This window comes from Puntigrus tetrazona, chromosome 3 (genome assembly GCF_018831695.1).
Source record: "Puntigrus tetrazona isolate hp1 chromosome 3, ASM1883169v1, whole genome shotgun sequence".
Taxonomy (NCBI): Eukaryota; Metazoa; Chordata; class Actinopteri; order Cypriniformes; family Cyprinidae; genus Puntigrus; species Puntigrus tetrazona.
The window spans coordinates 25,856,811-25,871,894 of record NC_056701.1 but is presented as its reverse complement, the minus strand read 5'-3'; the positions used below and the strand labels follow the sequence as shown (position 1 = coordinate 25,871,894).

General features: G+C 36.3%; 1 protein-coding gene across 1 annotated transcript; it reads right to left on the bottom strand.

Moving 5' to 3' along the window:
* Positions 1–472: 472 nt before the first annotated feature.
* On the bottom strand, positions 473–15,022 carry LOC122342114 (transducin beta-like protein 3). Its single transcript, XM_043235905.1, is given in 24 exon segments — positions 473–891; positions 893–961; positions 1,926–2,016; positions 2,158–2,316; positions 2,397–2,468; positions 3,868–3,971; positions 4,690–4,748; positions 6,428–6,584; positions 6,737–6,807; positions 7,308–7,538; positions 8,635–8,770; positions 9,516–9,622; positions 9,732–9,790; positions 10,742–10,883; positions 10,977–11,188; positions 12,051–12,147; positions 12,246–12,321; positions 12,404–12,574; positions 12,654–12,738; positions 13,394–13,535; positions 13,613–13,660; positions 14,491–14,586; positions 14,684–14,735; positions 14,860–15,022. Coding segments are annotated over 24 exon segments (2,763 nt in total). The 5' UTR covers positions 14,892–15,022; the 3' UTR covers positions 473–596.
* Positions 15,023–15,084: the final 62 nt, after the last annotated feature.

Here is a 15,084-nt window from a genome sequence, read left to right as displayed (position 1 = left end):
CACAGATGTGCTCAGTGTGTCTAACATTAACAGCAATCTCAGATGTTCAACATTCAATAATGTCTAAAGCAGACATGACTCACGGCTTACGTAAGATACCGAACATTTCAGGAAAAGCAAAACAGCTCAAAAGCCACCGTATCATTAAAAGTAAGGACTTTTATAGTTAGGGCATTTGTTTTTGGAAATGTTGTTTGAACAGTGTTAGACGTTGAGAAATGCCTAAATCATTCTTTTAATGGTTTAATCTTAATACTCCCATTTTTAAATGTTGTTGTTGTCCAGATAACTGCAAAAGCATTACTATAAACATTGCTTTTTCAAACATCTTTAACTGGGGATATTCCTCCAAGCTGAACATAATAAAATGCATTTTTCTTCTCCAATAGATATGAACATTTATTTTGAAGAATGACAAAACAACTACATGATAAACTTATGTTCGTGGTACAAACAGGAAACCCGCTTTAAGTGAAAGAGACGCTGTGTTGATGCATCACAGAAAATTCTGAAAGATCTCAAATAGTCCATCAATTCAACAATCAGTACTGAATAAAAAAATAATAAAAATCATAACTGACAGCTACAGCAGCCAATCACCTTATATCTGCAGTTTTGGAGGGCTCTGAACCCATAGATTCGGTGGGAAGAGACTCGTTAATTTCTATGGCATCATCCTCATCTTCACTCTCCTCACTGGACGCCTGACCTCCATCTGTGACAGCGTTCATGCCGCTCGGTTTCACGCCGTTCACGCGAGCGCTTTTAGATGTGCTGACACTTTCATCTTCAAGAAGCTCCTCTCTTTTATCTGAATCCTCCAGATCCTCCTCTTCATCTTCTTCATCTTGTTGCTGCAGAGATCCCTGAATGTCTGCCTTGTCCATCTGCTTGCTTGTCTATGATGAAGAAGGTTTGAGGGCTGGTGTCCATCTCATCTTCATCATCATCCAAGTTCACACTGGGGAAAACAACAGACCAGCATATTTCATATTTTTGTGGAAATAGTGGTATAATGTTTTTCTTGATCATTTGATTAATACAAAGTTCAAAAGATCAGCATTTATTGAAACTAACTTTCCTAACATTATATATGTCTTTTATGGTTTGGTTTGAGCAATTTAATGAATCCTTACCAAATAAAATTATACATTTCTTTAAAAAAAAAAAAAAAAAAAACCCAGATTATCCCCAAACACATGAAAGGTAGTGTGCACATTTAAAGTCCAGAGAACACCCACCGTATTTGGTCTGTCATAAAACTTCTTTTCACAATGCCTGGATGTTTGAGTACATTCATGTCTCAAGGGTTGATTTTTATTAATATTAACGGTGCGTGTCAACTGACAATGAGTGACGCCAGACGTGAGCAGATGATGATATGTAAACATAAATCGTATCGTTTACATGCTGAGATTTTTAATACATGTTAAATGCAATGGCGACTAGAATAGCTGTGTGCTAGACGGACACTTTGGGCATTCTTCATTTTCTAAACTGCAACCACAGCTTATTATTATCTTACATGCTCCAAAGTGAAGCAATCCTGAAGTTTACTAAGTGAAAGTGAATAAGATATTTATTGAGTAAATCTTTAAACGCTGAAAGAAATGTTTAACATTTGTTAAAAGGGTGCACTGTATTTATTTAAACCCACTTCCTGAAAGCGTAATTAAGCGGTGACTCATAATTCTACAGAACTACAGGTGAGTCACCAAGGAAATAAACAACTTTTCAAATAATTTCATTTTTTATGTGATACGGTTTGCTTAAAAACATTTAAAACTAACTAAAAAAATGTATTCATTTTCTCTCTCTGACATCGAAGTTTAAGACGTTTTTGTTCAGATCATTAACCATTCCTTAGCAAAAAACTATTTTAATGCACACAAGTATTGGGAACTTGTTTTTTTTTTCTGTTTTACCTTTTACCCCCCGTTATACGCATTTTCTGCCACATGTAGTCCAGAAACATCGAGGACTGCAGGAGACGGCCAATCCGCTGCATGTGTCTCTCTGCAAATAAGAAAAGAATTATATTTATATTGCTATTTTTTTCCCTCTAAATATTCATTTATGCAGATGTTCACCTTTAAAAAGAGCAGTTTATTGCGTTTATTATGCGTGAAGCGATTCGAAGTGAACATAACACGGCACCTGTGTACGGTACGAGGCCCTCGAGATGGGTGCGAGCGCCCTGATACTGCAGGATCTCTTCTGGGCTCAGGTGTGTGAGCAGCACCTGCAGGACAGCCTGGGCGTCCAGACAGCTGCGGGAATTAGTGTTCCACACCACGGAGTATCGCAACACCGACTCTGAACCCCAAACACATCACGGTCACACACTCGGCCAACGCAAACAAGAGGAACCTGCTCACCGAAGACGTGACGTGTACCTTTCTGATCCTGACGGAGCTTCAGGAGGGTCTTTTCTAGCTCCTGCACGCCATCCTCCTGCTGACGTATCTCTGTTGAGAATGAAAGAATATCATCTTGATTAACTTTTTTGCTATTTTATTTATTTTTTAATTATAAAAAAAATTTACATTTTCAACCGACAGTCATTTATTGTTATTTATAGTAAAACATTTATTCTTATAACAATAAAAAAACAGATGCGGAAAAAAAAGGACTTTAACCACAATGTGTTCAAAATGTCACATCACATGGTTTTATGATAACCATTTTGTTTTACTTTACAAGAAGGTGTTTTTTTATGACATGAAATATGTTCTTGTTTGACGGAAAGTCTGAATTAAGCTTTTTTTTTAAGGTATACACAAACATTTGTGTAGAAATAAATTTAATAAAGGGAATACTGACATTTTACTCCCTATTTCTGAACATTGCAAGAATTGTAATTTAAAAGGTTATAAAAGCAATTTCAAGCAAATTGAAAAATAGGTTGCACGAAATAAATGCGTGAGTTTATAGTATGCATTATCTTAATGAATAAAATAACTAAGAAAATAAGTTAAATATATGTAATTATCATCAATGAACACGAAATGTACAATGAATTATAGGAGGATTCGTATGTAAATCATTCATAATGTATTATTTCTATCACTTTACTTTGTATACAGCTGTGGTCAAAAGTTTACACACCCCTTGCCGAATAACCATTTAACCAAAAATGAGATGGGTTATTGTAAAATAATATTGCAAAGTGCTTTATTTTATTTAGTAATGTCCTGAATATGATATTTTACAAAACAAGTTTACATACAGTCCACAAAATAGAGCCTGTTCGAATATTTACACATGCTTGAGTCTTTAAACATCTTAAGGACACAACTTACATAAAAGACACGCATTGTACATCATGATCCTCTTATTTTTGTAAAATAATTACTACGATGATTATATTTGGAAAATATGATATACGAACGTATTCAGAGCAAAGCTTTTTTGACACTTTGAATAGGTCCATTCATTAGGATTGCATCACCTCATGACAAATGGTGACAATGGATTGGGCTTTTGAGGCTTGACCAGTTCAGCTGAAAGAGCAATGCTGGAATTTCTACTGGGCCAAGTGCTATTGAATACGCCTGTCAATTGTGTTCACAAAAAAAAATCTAACTCAAATACAAGACAATGAGAAATTATTCACCAAACATCATCTTATTGAGCCACCATTGGAAACGAGCCAGAGTTTGGGTTAGGATGTCCCAGACCTAAAGCTCATTCGCTTTATTGTCTCTAAAAATAAACGTGTAGGAGATTCTCCCATTTCGGCTGAATCCACATCATGGAGTGTAAAAATGTGGCTCTACCTGATTTTGCATCTAGCAATCAAATTGCGGTTAGAAATCGAAGCAAGCACGCTGACTCATTTACGCACAGAAATGAAAGAAAAAGTACCTCGGATGACTCGTAATGCAGTGTGAGGATGATCCAGGGAGATGGCGATTCCCAGAGCCTTCAGGTACTTCTTCTCATGAAGTAAATTTGACAGCTCCTGCTGCCTGTGAAGACGCAAAAACACTCAAACTAGGTGTTGGTGACATTTTGTTTCGGAAGAATTAAAAAAAATGTAAAAAACTTTCAGCTTCCAATACACAAAAAAAAACTATTTTGTAATAAAACTAACTCCTCCATTCAAAAGGACTTCTTTTATGATGTCTTTTACAAACGCTCTGAATAGGTTTGTTTATTAATTAGGACATAACAAAGAGTGTCAAAAGGTGGATTTGACCATTTTGGGGCCTGACCGGTGAGCGTCATTGAGTTTTGATGGATCAGAAATGTTTCATCAAGCATTTCTTTAGTTGTGTATCGAAGATGAAAGAAAGCCTCGTGGCTTTGGAACTGAATGACTGCGAGTAAATGATGACAGACGTTTCATTTTTGGGCGAACTATGCCTTTAACATTTTTAACTAATAATTAATATGACCGCAACGAGCCCAGAATTCGATCAGATATCATGTTTGTGTACAAGCTATGACGTGTCGAGATCAGCATAGATGGAATCAGGTGAAGCTAAATTGCTTTAAGCGTCTAAAAACAGTATTGTTGCAACATCCGGATTCAGTTTTCAAGAGATTAAAGCTTTAAAAGACAAAAAGGAGCCTTGCTTAGTTTGCTAAAATGTTTTAACATTTAGCCTTGACGGCCTACAATCACGTATCTACGCGGCTGGATGCGTTTGTTTGTTACATAATATAATGCGGGCAGCGTCTTACTTAAGGACTCGGTCTTCCTGTTTGGCCTGCTCCTCTGCCAGCTCCACTTTAGTCACGTCCTAACCAAAAGAGAAAGACAATGAGAAACAGAAACAAATGCACTAAAACAATACGAGCAATAGAAACGTATGCTCGGCGACCACAACCGTAATGCTTTTTCTGGAATGGAAACTATTATTTGTGCACCAAAGAGAGCCATTGGTTTCATTCTGGGAGCGTGACACCGTAAATCAGCACCCGGCTTTTACACAGTAATGGGTGCAGCAGAAATTATTAACTGTTAATTAGAAGAAGGTGTGCACACACTTTTGAATCGTATGAAATGTTCCTCCAGTGCTCATTCTCACCTGTCAACGTAATGAGAACTAGAATTAATGGCTAAAGATAGCGTTTAGCGTTGGCGTTGTATTCAGCATGGAAATATCACAACAGCAGATTCATGCTGAAATGTGCTGGCAGTAAAACGTCCCTTATTAACCTGCTCATAATCATAAAAATGGCCAATATTTGTGTTTATTGTTGGCTGTACTGTACACAAAAGAAAAACTAATTATATAAAAATTCTGCTAATGTGGCCAATAATATAAATGACATTTTATGTCTAATTGAAAAACTGCATTTATTTGATTAAAAAAAAAAAAATCTATATTTTTAAAATGCTATTTTAAATTTCAAATAACTTTAACTCTGTGCCGTTAATCCCGTCTTCAACGTCACATGACCTTTCCGAACTCGTTCTAACAGGACGCTCAAGAAACATTTCTTACTTTTATTTGAATACAAACTTATCTTAAAAGAACTCTTATTTGAAGCAGGAATCTTTTGTAGCGTTATAAATGTCTTTCCTTTTCCTTTTGCTCTATTGAGTGCATCCTTCCTGAACAGAAGTATTCATTTCTTTACAAAAAGTATTGTATCTGCTTCTTCATCTTCATGTTGCTTGGAAGAGGACTGCATAAGAATAAGGAAGTGAAATGCATCAATTCCAATGAACGGTCCGACGGGGTAAATAAAGTCCCTTTTGTCTCGGTAAAGGAAACATCACACAACACAAAACACGGTTGGCTTGGTTTCATTTGACAAACGCGTTTTAGCTCCAGTGTTAACGACAGCAAATTTAGTTTCAGTTATAGTCTTTTGATTAAAATACCATTTAGTTTCAGTATATTAGTCGTTCGAATTGCTTATAGCTTTAGTTGACTAAATTTAGTCGGTTTGGTTACAGTGTAAACTTCCCAAATTCGTTATATAGGTTTGAAATAAAAGTTAAAATGAAAGAAATCGAATTCTCATAAAGAACATGCTCTTATTTTAAATGAAATACCAATGGTTATGCATTATAACTACTTGTTTACCATACTACTCATTCTCTCAAGCAGACATATTTCTATAAAAAAAGGTTTAGATTAATCTTAGATACTAAGTGATTTAGTGATTCTGTCTTTTGTTGTTTGATTATCATCGGTGACTTGGACAATAGCAACTAAATCCCCTCCTATCCCTTTAAAAGCAGTGTTCTGATACGCTCTCCCTACCGTTTACACAAACGACTGTTTACGTGAATGATCATCAAAGTCTCTTTTTTTTTGTGCAGTTCTCAGTTCATTAGCACTTTAGCGCAGCGCGACACGCACTTTCTCTGCGCGCACGCTTAAAGGTCGCTAGATTCTCCAAACCGAAATTATTTTCGTGGCTTTGGAAAACTTTCTTAAATTTTAGACGCGTCAGGTGGACTGACCTTCCACAGCGTGATGGTGGAGTCGGCTGATCCCGTCACTATCAGGTCATCTTTGCTGCTGCCGTGCAGAGCCCACACTTTGTCCTGGTGGGCGTCAAATGTTTTTATGCACTCGTTTGTTTTTATGGTCCACAACTTCACAAGTCCATCAGAACCACTGTAGAACGACAGAGAGATAGAGGCTGTGATCTATGAACCCAAAGCTTGCAGACAAACGTCACACAAATTTGAAAGTGAAAGTCAGCTGAACGCAGTCCATGTGAACCGATTGAACTGCGGCCAGAAGATGTAAGGAAATAGATAACCGACCTCGACACTAGCTGAGTTCCTCGACTGACAAATATGACCTTTAACACAGAGGCGTCATGTCCCTCAAACGTCTGCAGAAACAAAACACAGAAGTTATTATTTAATGCTTTAAACAGAATATCAATGTTAAGCGACAGTTCACTCAAACACTACAATAACCCTATGATTTGCTCACCCTCAAGCCATCCTAGTTACATATAACCTATTTCTTTCAAATACAATCAGAGTTACTTTTAAAATATGTCCTGGACCTTCAAAGCTTCATAGTGGCGTAAAAGTGCATCCATCCATCAAATAAAAAAAAATAGCTCCACACTGATCTGAGGAGTAAATAAAGGCCTTCTGGAGTGAACCGATGTGTTTGCGTAAGAATAACACGCGTATTTAAAACTTCAAATGTAATCCCTGTCTTACACGTGTTCAGGTGACGTAAGCAGCAAATCAGGAGTTTGAGGTTAACGGTTTGTTAATGGCAAGAATTGAACCTCAAAATGAATTATGACCAAAAACCCCGTAGAACTCATCTAAACGGTTACCTAAACAGCTCTTTAAAGATGTAGGCGTAACTCACCTTGAGGCAGCTGAAGTCTTGAAGGGACCAGATTTTGATGGAGCCGTCCGCTGAGGCCGAGGCGAGGACCTGGTCCACCGGAGAGAACTGAACGCACCAAATACCTCGACTGTGACCTCTGAAGACGCCCAGCAGACTCATGTCAGCCAGCAACCAGAGCTTAGCCGTACGGTCCTGAGAGCCCGTGGCCAGCAGCTTGTCATTGGGAGAGACGGTCACGCTGTTCACATCCTGCACGAATGAAGAATAAAACGACGTTTGAAGAAAACTGTAGTAATAACGTCATTGACAGCAAATACAGAAACTTCGTTTTTGTTTCACTACAAAATATTACAGCGATGTTGTCTTGCTGTCATGAAGTACGATTCATTTTAGTGAGGACATTTTTTTCCATTATATATAATTTTATTTATTTTTGTACGAAATTATGTTGTTCATGTATAATGTAAGTTGACTTTTATAGCGTTCATAGAAAAAATACATTGTTAAATTAATCCATATTAGACAGATTTCTAAAAAATCATGTGACAATGAAGACTACATTAATGATGCTTAAATTTCAGCTTTGCATCACAGAAATAAATTAAATTCTAAAATATATTAAAACAATTTTTTTATTTTGAATTGTTTTTTTTGTTTGTTTTTTTTTACAATATTACTGTTTCACTGTATATTTGATCAAATATTGCAGCTTTTCTGAGCGCAAGACATTAACATAAGCATTTAACAAATCTTACCAACTCCAAACTTTGGAGGGGTAGTATACAGTTTTGTTGTTCAAAATAAATAAATAAATAAAATAAATCATTATATACACATATACATATACACACACACTTTTTCAGATTACAATTTTTTTTCTGAAATATATACATATGTATGTGCATTTATAAATACATATACACAATACACACATTTATTATCTAAACAAAACTCTTATTTTTCATGCCATTAATCATTTGAAAGCACTAATGAGATTAATGCTGCAGTTAATTACAATGTTTGCCATTTTTCTTGTTGGCACTCAGCCAGTGTAAATCAGCCCACACACGTGTGTTTAAAAAGCTCAACTCTACAGTAACATCTTTCACAACACTGGACAAAAGAGTTCTGCTGTCAGCTGAAGATGATTTATGGTTACACAGTCTTGACGCAACAGGTGCACAAAAAAAAAAAAAAAAAAAGTCAGACAATACAGACATGGAAGACTTGACAAACTAAAGCAACAGAGCACGGTTCTGCGGCCAAAACTATTTGTGCAACCAGATAAACATGTTTTCATCGTGTTTTGTTGAAAGCTTAGTACGTGACAGGGGCAACGACCCACCTTGTCATGAGCTTTCTCTACGAGCCGTGCCGTCATCAACACCGGTTCACATCCCACTTCAGGAAAAGAGTCAGGCAGGTCCCAGACCTTAACAGTACAGTCCTGACTGCCCGACACCAGGAAGACCTTCTTTAACCTGCGTACAGCAACAGGGTCATTTCGTTATTGGTTAACAGGTTTAAACACAACTTAGTAAAAAAAACAAAGTCAAACTGAAGCTTTAAAAAAATGTAGGCTTAATTTCAGCTTTCTGACAGTGCAACTCTGACAGATGAACTAACAAACTGCAATAAATTAATACAATTAATAAGTATAGACATGTAAAAAAAACAACAACAACTAAAACAAATGCTAAAAGAAAAAAAAGAAAAAAATTATATACATATATACATACACATATACATGTACACATATATACACACATACATATGTATATATATTTATATATGTGTGTGTGTATGTATATATATATATATTTTTTTTTTGTGTGTGTGTGTGTGTGTGTGTGTGTATGTATGTATACACACACATATACATATATACATACAATACAATAAAAAATATATATATATATATATATATATATATATAAAAAAGGGAAAGGGAAATGTTTTTTAAGTTTATATTATACTAAGGGGTAAGAAACTTCACAAAACGTTAATTAGATCAAAGGTGTTGCTGGCCCGAAAAAGTTTGTGAACTGTATTAGAATAGTTTATTGTGATCAAGAATGTCGCAATTATTGATCTGCTGTGTTATCAGCTTAGTGAAAAGTGTCACTCAGTCAGGAAACAATGGATTTTCAAAGGACAGCAGCCGTTTCTGCTCGTGTCTTAACTCATGCTGCTTTATCTGAGTGGTATTTCTAACAGAGACCAGACCTGGAGCAGGCGATAGAGCCCACGGCGTTGGAGTGTCCGCTGCCCTGAGCCACGCAGTGCACCCGGCCGCTCGTCAGATCCATCTTCCACAGCCGCAGGGACTTGTCCTGTGCAGAACATCACACAAACGTCATCTCTCCGAATGTGGGGGCGAAGCCGTACATTTACGGTCTGATGTTTTGAATGGCGTGCTATGCTTTTTGTGGAAAGAGTCACCTTTGCGCAGCTGGCAAACATGGAACCTTTGCGGAGGACATCGATAGATAAGATGGTATCTGCAGAAAAACGAGCAGAAGATTGTCGAGATTTAAAGACAATTGGGTGTTACGTTACGTTAGTGTTACGTACGCTTCTACAGGAAAAAAGAGAGCAAATGAACAAAGCAATTTACTTTGCTGTATTTTTAACATGATTATCATCATATTTATAGAATAGTTTAGTTTTAATTTTTTTATTTAATTTTCTCATGTTATGTATTTTTTTTCTAAATATACATTTAATTAGTTGTATTTCTGTTTTAGTGTTAGCATTAATATTATTTTACATTTTATTTAGATAAAAATTTTTTTTTTTTTTTTTTTTAGATTTACTTTTTTTCCCCATCAAATATTTATATTTTGTTTCATTTCGCTTTGTTTCAACTGCAGGAAATTGAGTTTTATTGTTTGAATTAATAATAACAACAACAACAACAACACTAATCCTTTTTAAATCTCACCGAATAAATATTTGATCAAAATGAATATTTTAGTCGAATCTTTTCACTTCCACTGTCGTTGAAACCGAGGCATGCATTTCATTTACAGATAACACACACTGTGGAAAAAAAGTGCATTAACAGAGACACACACACACACACACACACACACACTCGACACTCTATAATACTCAGCTTTTTTTTCTTTTAAGTGCTATTTTAGAAAGCACTTTTTATTAATACTTAATTTTTTATTTTATTTTATGTTTTAGCACTTGTTTTTGTTATTTGTAAATTTTGCTACTTTTTCCTTGAGCGTTTACTGTTGCTTTTTTGCATTATCACTCACCATTCTTCCTATTTCACGCTGTAATGCTGCTTTGATGCGTATTCTGTATCGTTAAAAGCACCTATATATAAATATAGGTGACTTGTCAAACGTGTTTTCTGCGCCAAACTTAGTTACAGATATAGGTCTCTGCGTTTTGGCTCAAAGTATCCAGTTGCTGCCCTCTAGTGGCTCGCTCACCTGTGTGTCCATACAGAATCTGACAGCTGTTAGTGGCCAGCTCAAACACCTTCAGCTGAGAGCTGTTAGTGGCCACAACTATGTGCGTGTCATCCCTGCCCAGGAACTTCACATCCAGGACATCGTCATTGTAGCCGACAAACTTCAAACGGAGAGAGAAACAGATCCTGATCGTGTCAAGCTCAGGGCGTGAAAGTAAAAACAGAGCGGGCAGAAGGTGGACCGTGGGGCTCACCTGCTGCTGTACAGCGAGAGCGGGCATCTGGTAGATGAGGATGTTGTGCTCTGCGGTGACGCTGACCAGTCTGTTGGACTGCGGCATGGGCAGGAGGTGCATCAGGCTGCGCGGGTCTAAATGACCCTCGTCTGTGTTGAGAGCCGGAGCATCGGGCAGCGATTGGATGAACACGCAGCGAGCGGACAGGGAGTCCCACACTCGAAGAATACCTGCGCAAGACAGCAGAAACATCGAATAGTGAGGGCCAGGTTCAACACACGCAGAGCACAGAGGCAACATACAGCACCAAAATCATTATTTTCAATCAATGAGTAAAAAAGCAAAACGCACACATATCTAATCGGTGATCGGTTTTAAATAAATGCTCTTTTTTTCCATTATTGAAAGAATTTGATTGTAACGCTGTATTATTTATTTGGACGAAATAGTTTTTTTTATTTTATTACTAAAAAGGTACACATCGTCTCAGTGTTTCCTGTCATTAAACTCAAAACCACTGGCTGAATCGATAAGCAAAATATTTTATGTTTTGTTTTTAAAACAAAATACCAAAAAAGCTTTCAAATGCAAAATGTCGGCAGATGCCTAAATTAGAAATTATGTGCATAAAAACAAATATTTTTCGTGTGCATAAATACACACACAAACAATATAAATGACTAAAATACGTAGAAAAAAAAATACTGATCAAACACCAATATGGTGCTAATATTTTTTGGTCCATTTGTGATTTGTCCAAAACAAATATGTTGCATACCTTCTAGTGTTATTGAATCTTAAACTTAAAGAAAATCTGTGAAATAAAAGTTTTATCAATTTTTACAAATGTAAATATAAATATTACATGAATACAAAAAAAAAAATACAAAGGTGTTGCTTATCTAAAATATAACAAAAGTGCATAATAAACATTAATATTAGCATTACATTAACATTTAATAAATAATAATAAAATAACAATGTTACTGTCGCAACAACGGGCAATTCCGCCCCTAAGTGGTCCTGCTTTTAAGAATTTACATTAAAGGATTTTATATTAACCTGGATTCTGATTCGAACTACAGCATTTACCTTTACTGCCAGCTGTGACAAAGTGCAACCCTTCACCCTTCACACCCATCTGAGAGTAATCGCCCTTCTCAGGGAGAAGAACAACACCTTCCACAGCCTGCACAGTGACAAATAAGAGGTCTCCAAGTGAAATAACACTGCAGAGTAATCCGTCTTTAAAGGTACGATAAACAGATAATAGTTGATAAACCTGACCTCATAGGCGAGGACAGTCTTCTTGACGGTCTTCTTCTTCAGGTCCCAAACTGAACAGATTTTGTCTCGGCCCGAACTGAAAATGAAGACAGCGCGACTCTGGTAAAGTTAGACCATTACAAGTAAAAAAAAATTTTTTTTTGTTTCTGCCGTTTTACCTAATTAGAGTTTCGCCGTCGGGGGAGAAGGCCAGGGATGTGACGGCACTAAAGTGGCTCTCCAAAACACAGATACACTTGCTGCTCTGCAGGTCCCAGATCCTGATCCCACAGTCCACGGAGGAGGAGAAGAGCTGCAGCCTGCTGATGTCCGGATGAAACTCAACCAAACTGGAAGAGAGGAGTTACATCTCTTACAGATGGCACACGAGAAACGAGATTCAATCGTGGACGTTTCTTCGGTGCTTACTGTACAACCCCAGACGATCCTTTCAGGTTGTGTGTGCAGTACTGCTTCAAAACATCCCACAGCTTGATGGTGCCGTCGCAGCCACCTACAAACAAATCATCATGCTTGATCCCGCTGAACGTGCACTGATCTGAAGAGCACTTTAACTAATGTTCTTTTAGACAGTACAATGTTTATAAAATACAATAGTAATTCCACGTTTCTTAATATCCTTTAAATGCACTTTGTAATCATTTTTAATTGAAAGTTTGACTTTAATGCACTTTTTATATCATTATGTTTTAATAAGCTTTTGCCATGCATTGAAGTAGTACACTTATACTGAATAACATACTAAAGCATGCATACATATTTTATATACATATATATATACACACACACATATATATACATATATATATATATACATATATATATATATATACATATATATATATATATATATACATATATATATATATATATATATATATATATATATATATATATATATATATATATATATATATATATATATATATATATCTCTCTCTCTCTATCTATCTATCAAACACATATAGATATACACATATACATACACACACACACATATATGTATGTGTGTGTGTATATTATAAATAAACTATTCCAATAATAATCAAGTAATCAATATATAGAAGTGTAATATTTCGCCTTGTTAAGATGTATGTGACACCAAAGCTGTTTAGAGTTCCTCATCAGAGACGTGGTGTGTGTCTGACCTGTAGCCAGCAGGGTGGAGGTGGAGTCAAAGGTCATGCTGGACACGGGCACATTGTGGATGGCCCTCCAGGAGCGAGTGCACTTCTCCTGCTTCCAGTCCCACTGCTTCAGGAGCAGAGCCCTGCTGGCCGTCACCAGCACCTGCAGAACAACAGCAGAAACAGCCTCAGTGTGGATCAACGCTGAAACAGCAGACGGGCAAAGGAAGCTCATCTCACCTCATCGTCGGGACTCAGAGAGAACGAGGTGATGTCCTCCTGATCATCCTGCTCAAGAGAAAGCAACGGTGACAAACTTTTTTCTCTTCATCGCGCAATACTCACAAATAAAGCTCAATATCAACACTTAACCACACCGCTATTTAAAAAAAAAAAAAAAAAAGATTTTTATGTATTTTAATGATTTACTTTTATCTAAGACCCAGGCGAGATACATGATAAAAAATATTGCTTTTTTTAAATGCAAGCAACTAAAAGGTGAAAACGGTAAAATGTTTAACTTTCCAGCTGATTAATCACAATACATTTTGTACCGTTTCATACAAACCAAAGCAAGTCTATTTCTACTTAATTCACTTATTTGCATACATTTTCCAGAACAGAAATCTGAATGTCTGATAGGCTTTAAAGTTTTTGCTTCACTTTGTTAACATTTTGGGATTTGATCACTTTTTAAATCAGCCATTAAAAAATACTTTATTGTTATGTCTTCAATTCTAATTGCATTGTTTTATCATTACGTGTTAAGTCAGCTTTAGACATTCTACTAGCTTTAAGTAACAGGCATTAAAAAGTACATGGCCTTTTATTTCACGGCCTTTGCAAACATTTTAATTGTAATGAAATAAACCTCCTAATTTTGTATTTCGGATGTTTTCTTTCCACTAGTCTAAAAAGAAAAGACATTTTATGGAAGAAAAACTGGCGAAAATAGAAAACTGTGATGAATAATTTAAATATTCACGTTGCAATTTTATTTATTTAAAAAAAGGGAAATTTCTACTTGGATTTGTGTGTTTACTGTTTTTGAACAAACTAAATAAAAAATTTGTCCATAGTATAAACACACCTATAAAACAAAACTGTAAGACACCGACCTGCTCGATACTATGGATGATTTTTCCTGTATTGATCTGTAAAATGTTGACTCGTGGACCACATGTGCACAAGATGTACTGCTCGTCGTGACTTATCTGGATGGAGAAACAAAACGAGTCAAGTAATCACTGTGACTCACGGACCTGCTAATAGCTAATATTATTTACGTGAAGTACTCACTTATGAACTTACCTGCACTTTACCTCCTTTATAGAATGGTTCTATTTTGCTGGAGACTGCGTAACTAAAAGAAAGGATAAAGTTGTCAAGGTAGCGAACAGTCATATCAACTAGTCACTGTAAGTTCAGCACATTTCAAAGCATCTTTCTTACTAAGAAGAGTCAGAATCAAAGAAGACTACACTCACTTTGATTTAAACGACAGCGCGCGTCCAGCCATGACAACCCACGACGTTTTCAACTTCTCGCGAACAATATACTTATTATTAAAAGCATAAATGTTTCTTCATACACCTCTGTATTTCAACGCATGGTGCATGTGTTCCTGCGAGTGTCGCACAAATATGACGTCTTTACTAAAACCCAAGCTCTCGTAACCCTCTAGTGGCAAACAAACGAAAGACAAACTAAAA